Source organism: Cricetulus griseus (genome assembly GCF_003668045.3).
Source record: "Cricetulus griseus strain 17A/GY chromosome 1 unlocalized genomic scaffold, alternate assembly CriGri-PICRH-1.0 chr1_0, whole genome shotgun sequence".
Taxonomy (NCBI): domain Eukaryota; kingdom Metazoa; phylum Chordata; class Mammalia; order Rodentia; family Cricetidae; genus Cricetulus; species Cricetulus griseus.
In genome coordinates, this window is record NW_023276806.1 from 13,799,305 (window position 1) to 13,816,917 (window position 17,613).

Consider the following 17,613-nt stretch of genomic DNA (forward strand, 5'->3'; position numbering starts at 1 on the left):
ACCTGCACTCAGGATGGTCTTTCCTCCTCACTGAGTACTGAGGTTACTAGTGTGCAACACCTCCTCAGGCTCCGGGAAACCGCTCTTGTGATACTTGCCCTTGGTCCTAGTTCTCCAAAGGGTCCAATTGGTCCTTCTTCTCCCTTAAAAATAAATCAGAATAATTCATGGCCTAAAATAGTGTGTAAACATAGACATCTTTATCCTTTGTATTTATTCTGAAATCTCAACCTTGTCAGCAAATGCAACAAAAATCCTGATACAACTCCCTTATTTCAGAATCCAATCCTCCCATGTTTTAATATTTTGGTGATTAGGCCACCTCAAAAGAGGCACGTACCATTGGGTTACTTTTTAAATTGGTGGGTGGCACATTACATACTGGAAATTAGGAGTGGATGAAATTAAAGTTAAAGAATCGCTGAGATCATTAAAGATAACCTCTAATCTGTTGTGTACACTGAAAGGCAACTCTGTTCTTGGCAGATGAAAATCAACACATATATTTATGGTATATTTAACCATCACTTGTGCAGAACATGCGCTAGGCCCATTTGAAACTTCATTCATTCATGTTCTTGCCCTCCCTTCCTCCTCCTCCTCCTTCTTTTAAGACAGAGTCTCTTCTATAGCTCAGACTGGCTTCAAACTTGTGATCCTCCTGCCTCAGCTTCAAAAGTGATGGGATTATAGGTGGTGCTGCCACACCTGGCTCAAGGCACAAGTTTTAAAATTTTAGTTTTATCTGAGACTCTAAACACGCAAAAGCACACCAGATCCTACGCCAATGGTGTTTACTGTCAGACACTGTATTCGTAGCTAATTTACAACACAACATCATAGAGTCAAATAGCTATAATAGCTCAAAATGTAAATATCTGGTGCATTCTTGTAAGGATCAAAACTGAATCATGGAAAGAGATGGAAGATAAACATAATCGAAAATAAGTAACTTCTAGTCTTTATTTTCTAAACAGTAAAAAAGTAAGTATGTGCCATTTCCACATACAATGACAAAATATATTGCCTTTTCACCTTTAGATGAACAGAATTGGTGTTATTAATGTTACTACTCTTGACGGCATATACAGACCTCCTTGGCCACACATGTCTTATATATTTCATAAACAGACATTTTGCTCAGTTCACAAGTCAATTAAACATAATTTATTAAGTCACAAATACAAAACAGTCACAATTTGTAAATATGAATCCTAGTACATATACATTTCATTGTGGGTTCAGATTCTTCAACTTTCCATTGGAGACCACTGAAATAAATCACCTAGTGAGTTCAGAACTCTGCAAAATGATTCCAGCTTCCACTCTGTAAGTGCCAATATAAATAACTTGAAATCCTTTACAGTAAAAATCGTTCACACTGAGGAAATTCTTTTCATTAAGCAGAAACTGAAGTGTCACAAAATTAAAAGGGGGAATTCTAATTAAGAACTTGCTGACTAGACATTAGTTTCCTCCATACCTGAGTTCCTTTGAGTCCTGGAGGCCCAGGAGGCCCTCTGCTTCCAAGGTGTCCCTATTAAATCAATGTAAATACAGAAGATGAAAATTATACATCTATTAACATTTTATCAGCAAACATTACTAGAAATGTGGGGATGCTATTGAGTACCATTCATTTCTTATTAAGAGTTATCAAAATGAGATGAGATGGATGCTGAGCAAAAACTACAAACTATCTAGATGATTGAGAAATGTAATAAATTTTCTTTTAAACAACATAAGTTTCAAATAATCTCTTCAGCTTCTTATTTTCAATGTTCAGACGTCTTTTCAGACAAAGCTTTTTTGAATTTTAAGTAATTGTCCTGTTACTCTGATGATAAATGCACACATTACAGAAAGATCCCCAGAAATCTGCTGAGAGACTAGTAGAATGTGGCATTTGTTATTCCTATAAAGAGTTCTTCCTCTCGTTTATACAAGCTGCCAAAATGAGAAGGGTAAATTTGCAGAAGAAATGAACTTCATTATCAGAACTTTTAAGACTATTAAACTTTTTTTGTTGACAGTAAAACACATTAAAATGCAATTGTTCTCTGAATGAAAACTTGGTTCAAAATAACTATACAAATGATCGTCCAATTCGCCCAACACCACATAGCATCTATTCACCATGACATTCTTTTTTAGCAGTTTTGTTGGAAATATGCAATGTGTCAGAAAAGCCTTATGCAAAACCTTTCTAAGAATTTTATCTTGCATAATTTCTTATAATGATTCTAAAACAACCCAAAGGGTTTTTTTTTTTTTTTTAGAAATCTAATTTTAATTGTAGTAAATAACTACATGGAGTTCAGAAGTAAATGTTCCCTGATGACCTGCATTTTTAGTTTTAGAATTCATCAGTGATGAAACATACAAGATCTTTCTGTAGACCTTGCTCTTTCCTGGCTATGCTTTAATGTAAATCAGAAAGGGAAAATGGTTGGTTATCTTCAGTGTGCATTTTTGCAAATTTGTGACATGAATGTTATCCATCAAGAAGCTATAACACTTGGACTAGTTACACAATTTTTAATGGACTTTTCTTGTTTTTCAAATGAAAAGATGAGTTAGAAAATGGAAATGAGGATATGCTATTTTATGTTGGTTCAAATTATTCATACATTTATGACAAAAATCATAGTAATTTTCCCCAAGGAAACATTTGTTTCCATGCTTGATCTTGTGGTTTGAGGTTAGATGTTTCGAACCTGGAATATAATGGCTAATGTGTAACAGCGACTGAATTTAGTTGCCTTATTCAAAATCCCTATTGGCAGTGATTGGTTTAGCAGAGAGCAAGGGGACAGCCCCCACCTCCAGCCCCAATTTCCGACTCTAAGGAAACTTTGGAGTAAATGGAAGGGCTGGTAAAGATGCCTACATGAAGTCAAAGACATCAGGTGTTGATGGGTTGGAAGACTTAATACTGTTAAAACATCCAGGAGATAGAAGGAGACCCGCACATTCAATGTGTTGTCTTTTGTAGAAACAGGAAAAAAAAAACTTAAAACTCACAGAGAACCACAAAAGATGCCCAAGTACAATGTCTTGGAAAGGAAAATGAAGCTGGAGTTGTCATGCTTCCTGACCTTAAAACATACCACACAATGATGCTGAACTCACCAAGCTGAGTTGGGAACACACCAGACTTAGGGCACTAGACTATAAACCCAGAAATAAACCCACCAAAATCTTCTTGCTTACAGACCACACAAAGAAAACCGGGCAGTCTCTCCAACAGTGTGGGAAAACTGGTTATTTCATGGTGAAACTGAGCCCTCATCTAAATCCTCACTACAATCAGCTAACATGGATCAAAGCCTTGAATATGAGATTTCAAACCATAGTTCTCATACAAGACAATACGAGAAAATGTCAAAACACTGTTGAAGACAACATCTTGGATGTGATACAAAAGCAAAAATAAGGACGCGAGATGATCTCCTACGGAAAGCCAGTGTACCGAGAAGACAATGGCCAATGTGTTGAAAAGGCAACCTGCAAAGAGGAGAAAGCATCTGCAGGCCACATATCTGATACTGAATTAAAATCCAAAATGTACAGGGAATCCTACAGCTCAAATGCAAAGACCCCAGCAGCCCACTAAAGTGTGGGCAAATGACTTTTGGATATATATTCAAAAGAATTATAAACAGACTCTCAGAGAGCTGCATGTTTATTTTTGGTGACACATTAGTTACAATAGCCAAGAGTCTGGTTCCTCTATTGTTGGTTGACCAGTAAAGAAAACGTGTTACATACAGATAATGCAATGTTTAGCTTTAAAAAGAAGAAACTCTTGTCACATGCTTCAAGATGTGTGAATCTTGAAGACCTTATGGTAATGGAATAAGCCAGTCACAGAACAACAAATACTGCAGGATTCTATTTATATGAGGTATAAAAAGTACACAAAGCCATAGAAGGCTGTCGTACATTGACCTCAGCTGGGACTGATGTAATGAAGAGGGGTTTTAAAATGGGTGCTTTAATCAAGCAAGATGAGAAAGTTCTGGAGATCTGCATCACAATAACAAATATACATTTTAAATATTACAATACTTCACTACACACCGATAAAGCTGTTAAGAAGATAGAGTCTACATTGTGGGTTTTGCACATACCCAAATGCACACACACACTCTCTCTCTCTCACACACACACACAATTTTCTACAGACTTTTTGGGATTTATACACCTCAATTTTAATTTTTTTTATATTTAGTATCTGTCACAATCTGCTTCCTAACTTCTTTTAACAGGACATATTTCTTTCTGTCATCCATGCTGTGTTCTTACTATTGTATAGAAGATTTCTGCCTCCACTTGGCTAAACCCAACCCATTCAACTCAAATCCTAATTTATCTGTGGATCGCTATGAATCATGGCCACACTGACAATTTCCTCCTCTAAAACTCCTAGTTACTCACTTATATGTCGCCTAGTAATTATGCTTTTAACTTTTCCCATGTGGAAGACATGTTTCTAGACTATAAATTCCTAGTACAGAGAAGACCATGTTTTAATCTTGTTTTCTAGTTACTGCTTAATATATTACAAACAGTAACACAGAAAAAAATGCCCAAACAATATACAAGCTCAGTAAATGTTTCTCGGCTGACTAAACACTGCCTAGAGAACAGAACGGTTAATATAATTAATATGTATATAAAATCTTGATTTAGTGGCTGGAATGTAGATGTTTGGGTCAGAGTTGAGGTGATCTATGACAATGGTCTAGAGTTATGGATCTTTTCTTACCAAGCCGACTTCCTCCAAACAGATAAACATCTGACATTACCAGAGTGGGTCAAGGCAAGAGCTATTTCCATGTGTTGCACTCACAAATAGTCAGCTTCCTCTGCAAGCTTATCAGGACTGTAATACAAGACACAGTAACAGCTGGTTTCCACATTCCTAATTCTGTAGCCAAAGAAGCAACACAAGCCATTGGAGCAACAGATACAGTATCCCTCTGTTTACTGAAGAGCTGAGGATATTTATCTGATACTCTTACTTTCTGCAGTGACCAGCAGAGGATGTGGATTAGTTGATGTTATGGTATTCTTAAAAGTGGATTGCCAAGTGTCTCAGGAAAGCTTACTGAAGAATGTTTGGATCTGTATGCAAACACACACACACACACACACACACACACACACACACACACACACACACACCCCACACTCCACAACCAGTTGAACCATAACTGACCTACATTTGCAATCCCACTTTGAGGTTTTTAGCCAACTGGCAGAAAACTAAGAGGAAATAAAGGCTTCTGCAGAGTTCTTTCCCCGGAAAGAATCCCCCCTTTTGTTGAACATAGGACAATAATTTCTTTCAAATACAGTGTACATGGTTTTCTTTTCTTTTAAACATATTTATGTTTATTTCTTGTTTATAGTTTCTTGTCTACATTGTGTATGTAGATCATGTGTGTACCTGGTGCCCACCGAGGACACAGAGGATATCAGACCCCTAGAACTGGCCTCACACATGGTTGTGAGCCACCATATGGGTGCTGGGTATAAAACCTGGGTCCTCTGCAAGAGCAGCAAGCACTCTCAGTCCCCGAGCCATCTCCCCAGCATCTACCATGATTGTCTTGATGACTGTGTCAATATGGCTTAGTAATTTCCATTACTCCCACTTCCTAAACAAGACATGCAATAAAAATAAGGAAGTTTAAGGCTGCTTCATTGATAGGACATACATTGCTAAAGAAACATTTCATACATAAGGTATGAATATATTGGACTTTATTTTTCCTGTTTCTAGAAAACTTTCAAGACAGGAGAAAGACCAAGGATACAGACAAAATCTGATCTCTCATTCTTAAAACACAAAGTCATGGTCTTCTTACTATTGCACTTTCTGGTTCTTCTGATAAAATCATGCCCACGGAGAGTTGTTTTAAACTTCAGTAATGTATGTAAAATCAATTAGTCTAACATTGTTGGTGCTAATGAATCTATAACTTCGTATCTACTGAATAAATACTTTTAGAAAAATACCCCCTCAAAAATAATTATCTCTTGACAGTTCAACCATTGGTATTTTTTAAAGTATCTAGCTTTCAGACTTTTTGCTCAACTTTTTAAAAAGGTGTGTGTGTGTGTGTGTGTGTGTGTGTGTGTGTGTGTGTGGTTGTGAGTGGGCATGCGTGCTCTTGTGCACATACATGCTAGTACATGCATGTGGAAAGCAGAGAGAACTGTGGGATCTGCTCTGTCCTTGTGGGTCTGGGCGTGTGGTTGAAGGAGGGTCTCCATGTTCAGCTGCCTTTGCCTGTTGAGCCACTGATCCACTTTTAACATTTTTCATTACTTTATTTTATTTGCATGTGTCTGAGCCTGCTTTTCTGTATGTGCACTCTGAGCCCACAGGTGCAGGAGGAGGCAGTAGGGGGCATCAAATTCTTTGAAAGTGTTGCAAGCCGGTGCTGAGGGTTGAAGCTGAGTTCTCTGCAAGAGCAGCAAGAACTCTTACCTGCTGAGCCAGCTCCCCAGCCCCCATTTCTAGCATTTCAATTGTAAGACTAAAAGAACTCCTCAGAAAAACTTCTTAAGATGATCATTGCAGCCATATTAAAACGCTCAGCTGTCTTTAGTTCTTTTCTCCCCTACCAAACAAGTGAATCAGGATCCCCACACTGAAATGCAATATGGATTTTCATCAAGCATGATATTCATCCTCACATGCTAAGGTCATGCAATCTGGATCTTCATCAAGAATGATATTCATCCTTACATGCTAATGTCAGTGATCATTTCCTGATTTCTCAAGACAGAATCTGTTGCTCAACTTTTGAGGCTCTCACAGCACACTATCAACTCTTCTAAATGCTTTACTTATTTCCTTATTTGTGTATTTATGGTGTGTGCACGCGCATGAGTTTATCTGTATCATGCATGAGCAGGAACCCACAGAGACCAGGAGAGGGAGCAAGATCCCCTGGAACTGAAGGTACGGGCCATTGTGAGCTGCTATGTGGTGACGGGAACTGAATTTGGGTCCTGTGCAAGAGCAGTCATCTTTCTTAACCACTGACTGATCCTCCAGCCTCACCATTCTTTTATGTTGTCCTTCTGAAAGCTGGTAATACCTTCTTTTCATCTTCCTTTCCAAATTAGAACTCCATCCGAAAGAAGATCTGTAGTTACATAATGGTTATTATTTCTCATTTAGTACCTGACATACACAAAAGGCAACTCAATGTGGATTGACTGAATGAACAATAAAGATGTTTGTGCTCAAGTTCCTAAGCAGGGAGAGGCTGGATTAGACAGGCAGTATCTGAATCTATCAGCCTCTCTCATCTTCCTTTTTCCACATTTTATCCTGGTTTACCGATGGCCATTATTTCTATGTGTCAAAATAAGTATCTTGTACTCGTTGAGATCTGCAAATTCTTCCAAGTTCCCTATTTAACTTTCCGATTAGAGTTATGTGAAACAAAAACCTAAATCAAAGACTTGGTGTCACCTTCTAGTTCTTTTTCTCCCGTCACATTCCTTTAGTTGTCCAGTTGTCCTTTTGATATCTTTAAAGTAACTTCCACCCATAGCTAGTCAACAAATCATTCAGTCAGTGAATATGGAATTCCTATTGTGAAATTCCTAGCATTCTATTCTAGTCACTGAAATATATCTAAAACCCATTTATCTCTTCCGTCAAAGACCCTGCAATCTAGCAGAGAGGCCGACAAGCATAAAATCAGGTAATACAATGCATAGTGATAATTGCTCAGTAGAAGTTTTTCAGGAACACAGGGAAAACAGCTAAACTAGATGTTGAGGACACGTGGACAGTGCCTTATGTGATGCACAGATATTGGCTGGACGATGAGAGGTGCAGCAAAGGTCAGTCCCGATCAATGAACAGCAGCAAACAAAGCTATGAGATTTGAACAAGTACGGCATGGTTTGTTAGCCTATGAAATCCGGCAGGAGTGACGCTTTTAAAAAGCAACCACGTGTGAGTGTGAGCGTATGCTGCAGAGTTAAGGTTTGATTGCAGAGATCCGCACGTCAAAAGTGAAGACATGCAACTCTTCACAGACATGCACTGCAGCCATCTTAAGGTTTCAAGCAGAGGCAGGCTGTGATGTATACTTTCCACAGAGTTTTCCTTTGGCGTTGTCACTGTGGGTTTGAAGGAATGCCAGACTGGAGGCAGGGAGAGTAAGTGGAGGTCTACCACACTAATCGTGGAGAAAAATTAAGAGGGCCTGAGCTACACATTGGCAGTGAAAATGGTTTCAAAGGTAAAGTGGGGAAATTGTGAGTCAAGGAGCACTGGTAAGAGGTTATAATTGATGGCACAACGCTGCTCGGAACTCCAGGGAGGATTTGATGCAAAGCATTTGTGGGACACGTAGGTGCAGGGGCACACTTCACAGCCGAGGAGGAAGCAGAACAGGGCTGCACAGAGGGACGCTGGTGGGTGGCAGGAGAGGTTGCCAGGTAAAACACAGGATGCACGGTTACATTTGAATTTCAGACAAACAGCGAGTGACATTTAGCTCAAATACTTTCCAAACACCGCCACTCCATTCCCTCACAAGTTTCCTCTTCCTGAATGTCACACAGCCCACTTGTCTGCCTCACAAACTCCTCGCGCATCCATCATGTCCGTTCAAGTGTCGCCTTTCCTACAACTGTGCACCCCTTTCACTGAGGTTATTAAAAGAGTTTCCATGCTTGTATAGACTGTACACTTTCTCTCTCTCTCTCTCTCTCTCTCTCTCTCTCTCTCTCTCTCTGTGTGTGTGTGTGTGTGTGTGTGTGTGTGTGTATGTGTGTGTGTGTGCTGTGTGTGTGTGTGTAGTGTGTGTGTGTGTTGTGTGTGTGTGTGAGAGAGAGAGAGAGAGAGAGAGAGAGAGAGAGAGAGAGAGAGAGAGAGAGAGAGAGAGAGAAACTGTGTGCATGTGGAGGCCAGAGGATGTTGTTGGGTGTGTTCCTCAACACATCCCACCTTAGTTTTCTTTGAGATAGGGTCTCTCTCTGGACCTGGAGATTGACATTGGCTGGAATTTCTGGAAAACAAGTCCCAGGTATTTGATCCTGTTATCACCTCGAGATTGTTCTTGGGTGTTGGGGATCTGAATTTTCTTGCTAGTGCATCAGGAGCTTTTTCCAGAATAGCATCTCTCCAGCCCCCAGCTGGTAAAGTTCTTGAGAATAAAGATTAGGGTTTTCTATATAGGGTCTAACACAGTAGCTCCCACTTGGGAGTCACCCAATAAATATTTGTTAAATGAAAAAATGTTCTATTTCAGATTTTATTGTATCATTTCTCCAGGCCTATCCCCACTAGTGCATCCTGTTTTCTGGTCCCTCCTTTGTGAGTCTGCTCTCCTAAAGGGAAGCCTCATGCACTCTCCCCAATCCTCAGATACAGCCTGAGACCCACACACAGCACTCAGGTAAGGCCTGAGGTGCCACACCCTATGCCTTCTCTACCTCTATGCTTGGGCCAGGAAACACAGCCAGTGCCTACCTGGTACCTCCCTTATTATTTCTTATAATAAGAAACCAGTTCATTATTATTATTACTGCTGTTGGTGTGTGTGTGTGTGTGTGTGTGTGTGTGTGTGTGTGTACATGTGCACACATGAGTGCAGGTACCCTAAGAGGCCAGAGGCATTGGGCATCCCTGGAGCTAGAGTTACAGGATTTGGGGATCAAACTTGGGTCCTCGGAAAGAGCAGTACATGCTCTTAACTAACTGCCGAGCCATCTCTCTAGTCCATTGCTTAGGTTTCTGAAGTTCCTCTGTTTGCCCTCAATTTCTTCCTACTTTAAAGCATCCTTTGTATTGACATAAGGGCTATCTTCTAAAGACCCAAACCAGATGGTACATTTGCTACTTAAATATTTTTGATCACTCCCTGATGCCTGTAAGATGAAGTAGAAACTTCAATCTGATCGTGAGTGTTCCAGACTGTGATCCCAAGCTAAGAGGTAAAGAGCCCAGACTTGGCATTTGTCTCTTGGTGAAAACCCCAGCTGTGCTACTTTATAGTGATGTTACTGGGTAAATATCTTCCTTCTAACTTTCCAAATGTTTATGCATTGCAGTCACATGTGTGTCCCTGTGTGTGCCATGGTGAACATGTGGCTGGGGGAAGAAAACTTTTGTGGATATGTTCTTTCTTTCCACCATGGAGGTTTAGGGGCTCAAACTCTGGTTGTCAGATTTTGTGGCAAATACTGTTCCCATTGAGCCATCTCTCTGTCCCTTGAGTGACTATCTTAATATTTGTGACATTTGTAAAATGGTGGTACTGTCTACCTGATAACACTATGTAAAACTAAAGTGATTTGATTTCAGCGAAACATTTATCATCCCACTGCATCACATGACAGCAAAGACCACAGACAGATGCAGCTGTTAGTAACATCTGTGCAGCCATCACTGTCCCTGCTTCTCTCTCCATGTACACTCACACTTTCCACTGGAGCATGACCTCTTTAACTCCTCCACCCTCCAGTTCCAGACCTTAGCACCACAGGGTTCCGATTCCAGTGCATTTCTGCTTATGATGCCCAGTCTGCATGGTACCTGGGGCACACTTTAATAGTGAAACGTTTGATGCTGAATTCCTAGCACACAGAGCAGCATCCTCGTCCACACACCTAGTATCAGCATCCTTATACACAAACAAACAGAACAGCAGCAATCTGAGTGAGGGTCCTCTGGTTTTTCAGGTGCCTTGTGTTACATCAAGGCTCTGGGACCCCACAAGCTTTCTTACATGGTAAAGGTGGGCATTTTACAAGTGCTGAGGTGTTCAGGTCGTCAGATATCTCTCTTCCATTTACTTTCCATTATGACTTTTAAGAATAGTTCTCATCTTTTTTATTGCCTCTAAAACTTCCTTTGGACTGATATCTATTCTTTTAAATATTATCTCTCTGGTAACTATAACAAACCTGGAAAATCATTTAAAACTGAATGGATTCTGAACTCAATATGCTTAATTACTGACAGCTCTGATATTCCTAAGATCTTTTCCTACACACATTAAGGATTTCAATGAGAAAACTCGTTGTATGAATGTTCATCCTTTGTTATATGCCCAAGAGTGGAATTGCTGGATTTTGAGGTAGACTAATTCCTATTTTCCTGAGGAACTGCCATACTGATTTCCAAAGTGGCTGTAGGAGTGGCACTCCCACCAGCAGTGGAGAAGTGTTACATCCAGTATGGTTTTTATTCACTTTTTTTTACCTTTGGTCCTTCGGGTCCGTTTTGTCCAGGAATCCCAATATCTCCTGGAAAACCCTGGTAGATATAAAAAGGTAGAGAGTTTACTCCACAGCAAATTACTTTAAATCTATTTAGCATATAAAGTCCTCCTTTGTCAATATCCAATACCTAGTTAAAGCAATTTATATTCTTCAAAACTCAACGATTATTAGACTGGGATAAAAACAACTCAGTCTCCTAAAAAAAAGGAAATTTACTTTATTAATGAGTCACAATCTCCAGGCTTAAAGGAATCACTGAGGTCCTGTTAGAGAGAAGGAGAATGACACACCCTTCCAATGTCATTGAGCTGTCGAGGAGTAAGGAATGCACTTTGTAAGGCTCACAGTTCACTGATTACTTACAAATACCTCTCCTGAGCCCTACTCCTGCCCAAGGCCCCCATCACCCCAGGATCTCTCTGGGCTTGCAGCTGCATAGAGTGGACCCACCCAGACAGGGAGAACCTCCCTGAGTCTGGAAATACCTCATTCTTCCTTCCCCCTTCGATGGCCCAACCTCTCCTGAGGGAGGACCTTCCCAAGTCTGGAAATACCTCATTCCTCCTTCCCCCTCTGCCGACCTGACCACTCCTGAGTGAGGAGACTACCAGGAGAGGCAAGACTATCCATAGCTGCAGACATTGAAGTCTTGGCCCACACACACCACCGGGTGACAAAAGGAGATAGAGAGACCCCACCTGCACCCACTGGAAGAAGAGATGGGAAGAAGGCTGAATAAGAACACACTCAACGCCCTTTCCGTGGACTCATCGCAGACCAGGTGAGCCACCCCCTGCTTTTACCCAATTCTTGTCCTAAGCGCCATCCACCCAGATCCCTCCAGGCTCGTCCCTGCTTGAAACAGACAAGCCCAGGCAGGGTGGAGCTTCCTGAATCTGGCTTGGTTCAGGACACTCTTCCTTCCCTTTCCGTGGACTCATCGCAGACCAGGTGAGCCACCCCCTGCTTTTACCCAATTCTTGTCCTAAGCGCCATCCACCCAGATCCCTCCAGGCTCGTCCCTGCTTGAAACAGACACGCCCAGGCAGGGTGGAGCTTCCTGAATCTGGCTTGGTTCAGGACACTCTTCCTTCCCTTTCCGTGGACTCATCGCAGACCAGGTGAGCCACCCCCTGCTTTTACCCAATTCTTGTCCTAAGCGCCATCCACCCAGATCCCTCCAGGCTCGTCCCTGCTTGAAACAGACACGTCCAGGCAGGGAGGAGCTCCCCGAATCTGGGTACAGGCCACTCTTCATTCCATTCCCGGCGACCGATCCACCAAGAGGCCTAACGCCATCAGAGTGAGGAGGCTACGAGGAGAGGCAAAACCATCCAGAGCTTCGGACATTGAATTCCTGGCCCACACACACTACAGAGTAACAAGAGGAGATAGAGAGATCCTACCTGCACTCACTGGAAAAAGATATGGGAAGAAGACAGAATAAGAACCCGCTCAACAACAGAAAGACCAATATGACACCACCAGAATCTAGGGACTCCACTCCAGCAAGATCTGAAAAGCCCAACACAGTGCATGAAGAAGAGATGGACCTCAAAAATTATCTGAGCAAGATGATAGAGACCTTCAAAGAGGAAACAAGAAAATCCCTTAAAGAAATAGAAGAAAAAGTAAGCAAAAAATTACACGATATGGAGGAAAAGACAAACCAAAATATTCAAGAAATAAACAAATCTCTTAAAGAAGCTAAAGAAACCCAAGATAAAACAACCAAACAAGTGAAGGAAGCTCTTGAAACAGTTCAAAACATGAAAGCTGAATTAGACACATTAAAGAAAACACAGAATGAAGTGATGCTGGAAATGGAAAGGTTGGATAAACGATCAGGATCTAAAGATGTGAGTATAACTAATAGAATTCAAGAGACAGAAGAGAGAATCTCAGCTATTGAAGACTCGCTAGAGGATATACATTCATCAACCAAAGAAAACCTCAAGACCAACAAATCCCTAACACAAAATATACAGGAAATATGGGACACCGTGAAAAGACCAAACCTAAGAATAATAGGTGTAGAAGAAGGTGAAGAAACACTGCTCAAAGGTACAGAAAACATATTCAATAAAATCATAGAAGAAAACTTCCCCAACCTACAGAAAGATATGCCTATGAAAGTACAAGAAGCTTATAGGACACCAAACAGACTGGACCACAAAAAGAAGTCCCCCCGACACATAATAATCAAAACTCCAAATCTACAGAATAAAGAAAAAATATTAAGAGCTGCAAAGGAAAAAGGCCAAGTAACATATAAAGGCAAACCAATCAGAATCACACCCGACTTCTCAATGGAAACTATGAAAGCCAGAAGGTCTTGGATAGATACACTACAAGCACTAAGGGAGCATGGATGTCAACCCAGACTACTGTACCCAGCAAAACTTTCAATCACTATAGATGGAGAAAACAAGATTTTCCATGACAAAAACAGATTTAAACAATACATATCCACAAATCCAGCACTACAGAAGGTTCTGGAAGGAAAACTCCAACCCAAGGAACATAACTACATGCACAAAAACACAGGCAATAGATAATCTAATATTGCCAAACACAAAAAGAAGCAGGAGAGCAAAATCCACACACAATGACACCACCAACAATAAATCCAAACCAAACAAGAACCAACGAACAATGGACATTAATATCCCTAAATGTCAATGGCCTTAACTTACCCGTAAAAAGATATAGGCTAACAGAATGGATACGAAGACAGAATCCATCTTTCTGCTGTTTACAAGAAACACACCTCAACTTCAAAGACAGGCGATACCTCAGAGTAAAAGGATGGGAAAAGATTTTCCAATCAAATGGCCTCAAGAAACAAGCAGGTGTAGCAATCCTAATATCTAACAAAATGGACTTTAAACTAAAATCAATCAAAAGAGATGAAGAAGGGCATTTCATACTCATCACAGGAAAAGTCCATCAAGATGAAATCTCAATCCTGAACATCTATGCTCCAAATACGAAGGCACCCACATTTGTGAAAGAAACATTACTAAAGCTCAAACCACACATAAAACCACACACACTTATAGTAGGAGACTTCAACACCCCCCTTACACCACTAGACAGGACCACCAGACAAAAACTTAACAAAGAAACAGAGGATCTGAAAGAAGTCATGGCCCAACTGGGGTTAACGGATATCTATAGAGCATTCCATCCAAACTCAAAAGAATATACCTTCTTCTCAGCACCACATGGCACCTTCTCCAAAATTGACCACATAGTAGGCAACAAAGCAAACCTCCACAGTTACAAAAGAATTGAAATAACCCCCTGTATCTTATCAGACCACCATGCATTAAAGCTAGAATTCAGCAACAATACAAATGGCAGGAAACCTGCAAACTTTTGGAAAATGAATAACACCCAATTGCACCATTCCTGGGTTGAGGAAGAAATAAAAAAACAAATTAAAGACTTCCTAGATTCTAATGAAAATGCAGACACAACATACCCAAACTTATGGGACACTCTGAAAGCAGTCCTAAGAGGGAAGTTCATAGCACTAAGTGCCCACATGAAGAAACTAGAAAAAAGTCACATTAGAGAACTGACAGAACAACTGAAAACACTAGAGCAAAAAGAAGCAAACTCACCAAGGAGGAGTAGACGCCAGGAAATAATCAACCTGAGAGCTGAAATCAATAAAGTAGAAACTAGGAAAACATTACAAAGAATCAATGAAACAAAGAGTTGGTTCTTTGAGAAGATCAACAAGATAGACAAACCTCTAGCCAAACTAACCAAAAGGCAGAGAGAGAGCACACTAATTAACAAAATCAGAAACGAAAAGGGGGATATAACAACGGACACTGTGGAAATCCAGAGAATCTTTAGGTCATACTTTGAAAATCTGTACTCCACAAAATTCGAAAATCTAATGGAAATGGACAGTTTCCTGGATAAATATCACTTACCAAAATTAAATCAAGATCAGATAAACAATTTAAATCGACCCATAACCCCTAATGAAATAGAAGCAGTCATCAAAAGCCTCCCAACCAAAAAAAGCCCAGGACCAGATGGCTTCACTGCAGAATTCTACCAGAAATTCAAACAAGAGCTGATACCAATACTCCTCAAACTGTTCCGCACAATAGAAGCAGATGGGATATTGCCAAACTCCTTCTATGAGGCTACAATCACTTTGATACCCAAGCCACACAAAGATAAGAATAAGAAAGAGAACTACAGACCAATATCTCTCATGAACATTGATGCTAAAATACTCAATAAAATATTGGCTAATCGAATCCAAGAACATATCAGAAAAATCATCCACCACGATCAAGTGGGCTTCATCCCAGGGATGCAAGGATGGTTCAATATACGAAAAACCATCAATGTAATCCACCATATAAACAAACTGAAAAAGAAAAACCACATGATCATCTCACTAGATGCTGAAAAGGCCTTTGACAAAATCCAACATCCCTTCATGACAAAGATCTTGGAGAGAACAGGAATAACAGGAACATATCTAAACATGATAAATGTGATATACACCAAACCAATAGCCAACATCAAACTAAATGGAGAGAAACTCAAAGCATTTCCTCTAAAATCAGGAACAAGACAAGGATGTCCACTCTCTCCATATCTCTTCAATATTGTTCTTGAAGTTCTAGCTAGAGCAATAAGACAAGATCAGGATATCAAAGGGATACAAATTGGAAAGGACGAAGTCAAACTTTCACTATTTGCAGATGACATGATAGTCTACATAAGTGACCCGAAAAACTCTACCAGGAAACTCCTACAGCTGATAAACACCTTCAGCAAGGTAGCAGGATACAAAATTAACTTAAATAAATCTGTAGCCCTACTGTATACAGATGATAAACTCAATGAGAAAGAAATCATGGAAACATCACCTTTCACAATATCCACAAGCAACATTAAATATCTGGGGGTAACACTAACCAAAAAAGTGAAAGACCTGTACAATAAGAACTTTGAGACTTTAAAGAAAGAAATTAAAGAAGATACCAGAAAGTGGAAAGATCTCCCGTGCTCTTGGATAGGCAGAATTAACATAGTAAAAATGGCAATTCTACCAAAAGCAATCTACAGATTTAATGCAATCCCCATCAAAATCCCAACACAGTTTTTCACAGACATTGAAAGAACAATACTCAACTTTATATGGAAAAATAAAAAACCTAGGATAGCCAAAACAACTCTTTACAATAAAAGATCCTCTGGAGGCATCACCATCCCTGACTTCAAGGTCTACTATAGAGCCATAGTTCTGAAAACAGCTTGGTATTGGCACAAGAATAGACAGATAGACCAATGGAATCGAATTGAAGACCCAGATATTAACCCACGCACCTACGAACACCTTATTTTTGACAAAGGTGCTAAATCCATACAATGGAAAAAAGATAGCATCTTCAACAAATGGTCCTGGCACAATTGGATTCGAACATGCAGAAAATTGCAGATAGATCCATACTTGTCACCATGCAGGAAACTTAAGTGCAAATGGACCAAAGATCTCTCCATAAACCCAGCCACACTGAATCTTTTAGAAGAGAAAGTGGGAACAACCCTTGAACAAATTGGCACAGGAGAACGATTCCTGAACATCACGCCAGAAGCACAGACACTGAGGTCTGCAATTAATAAATGGGACCTCTTGAAACTGAGAAGCTTCTGTAAGGCAAAGGACACAGTCAGTAAGACAAAACGACCACCCACAGAATGGGAAAAAATCTTCACCAGCCCCACATCTGACAGAGGACTGATTTCCAAAATATACAAGGAGCTCAAGAAGCTAGCCACCAAAACACCATACAATGAAATTAAAAAGTGGGGTGCAGAACTAAACAGAGATTTTTCAACAGAGGAATCTGAAATGGCTGAAAGACACTTAAGAAAGTGCTCAAAATCCTTGGCCATCAGAGAAATGCAACTCAAAACAACTCTGAGATACCACCTCACACCTGTCAGAATGGCTAAAATCAAAAATACCAATGACAACCTATGCTGGAGAGGTTGTGGAGAAGAAGGAACACTCCTCCATTGCTGGTGGGAGTGTGAACTTGTAAGACCACTTTGGAAATCAGTATGGCGGTTGCTCAGAAAAATGGGAATCAATCTACCTCAAGATCCAGCCATTCCTCTCTTGGGTATATACCCAAATACTGCTTGTCCATACAACAAGGACATATGTTCAACCATGTTCATAGCAGCATTGTTTGTAATAGCCAGAACCTGGAAACAACCTAGATGCCCCTCAACTGAAGAATGGAAAGAGAAAATGTGGTACATTTATACAATGGAGTACTACTCAGCAGAAAAAAGCAA

The 17,613-nt window shown here is 40.3% G+C and overlaps 1 protein-coding gene across 1 annotated transcript in view; it reads right to left on the reverse strand.

Moving 5' to 3' along the window:
* The window catches only part of LOC103158657 (collagen alpha-1(XXIV) chain-like), a 272,066-nt gene that overhangs the window by 161,727 nt on the left and 92,726 nt on the right, over window positions 1-17,613 (reverse strand). The window contains exons 20-22 of the mRNA XM_035450688.1: window positions 11,249-11,302; window positions 1,484-1,537; window positions 99-143 (exon numbers count right to left, since the gene is read on the reverse strand). Coding sequence (XP_035306579.1) covers window positions 99-143; window positions 1,484-1,537; window positions 11,249-11,302 — 153 coding nt within the window. The remainder of the gene's footprint in view (window positions 1-98; window positions 144-1,483; window positions 1,538-11,248; window positions 11,303-17,613) is intronic.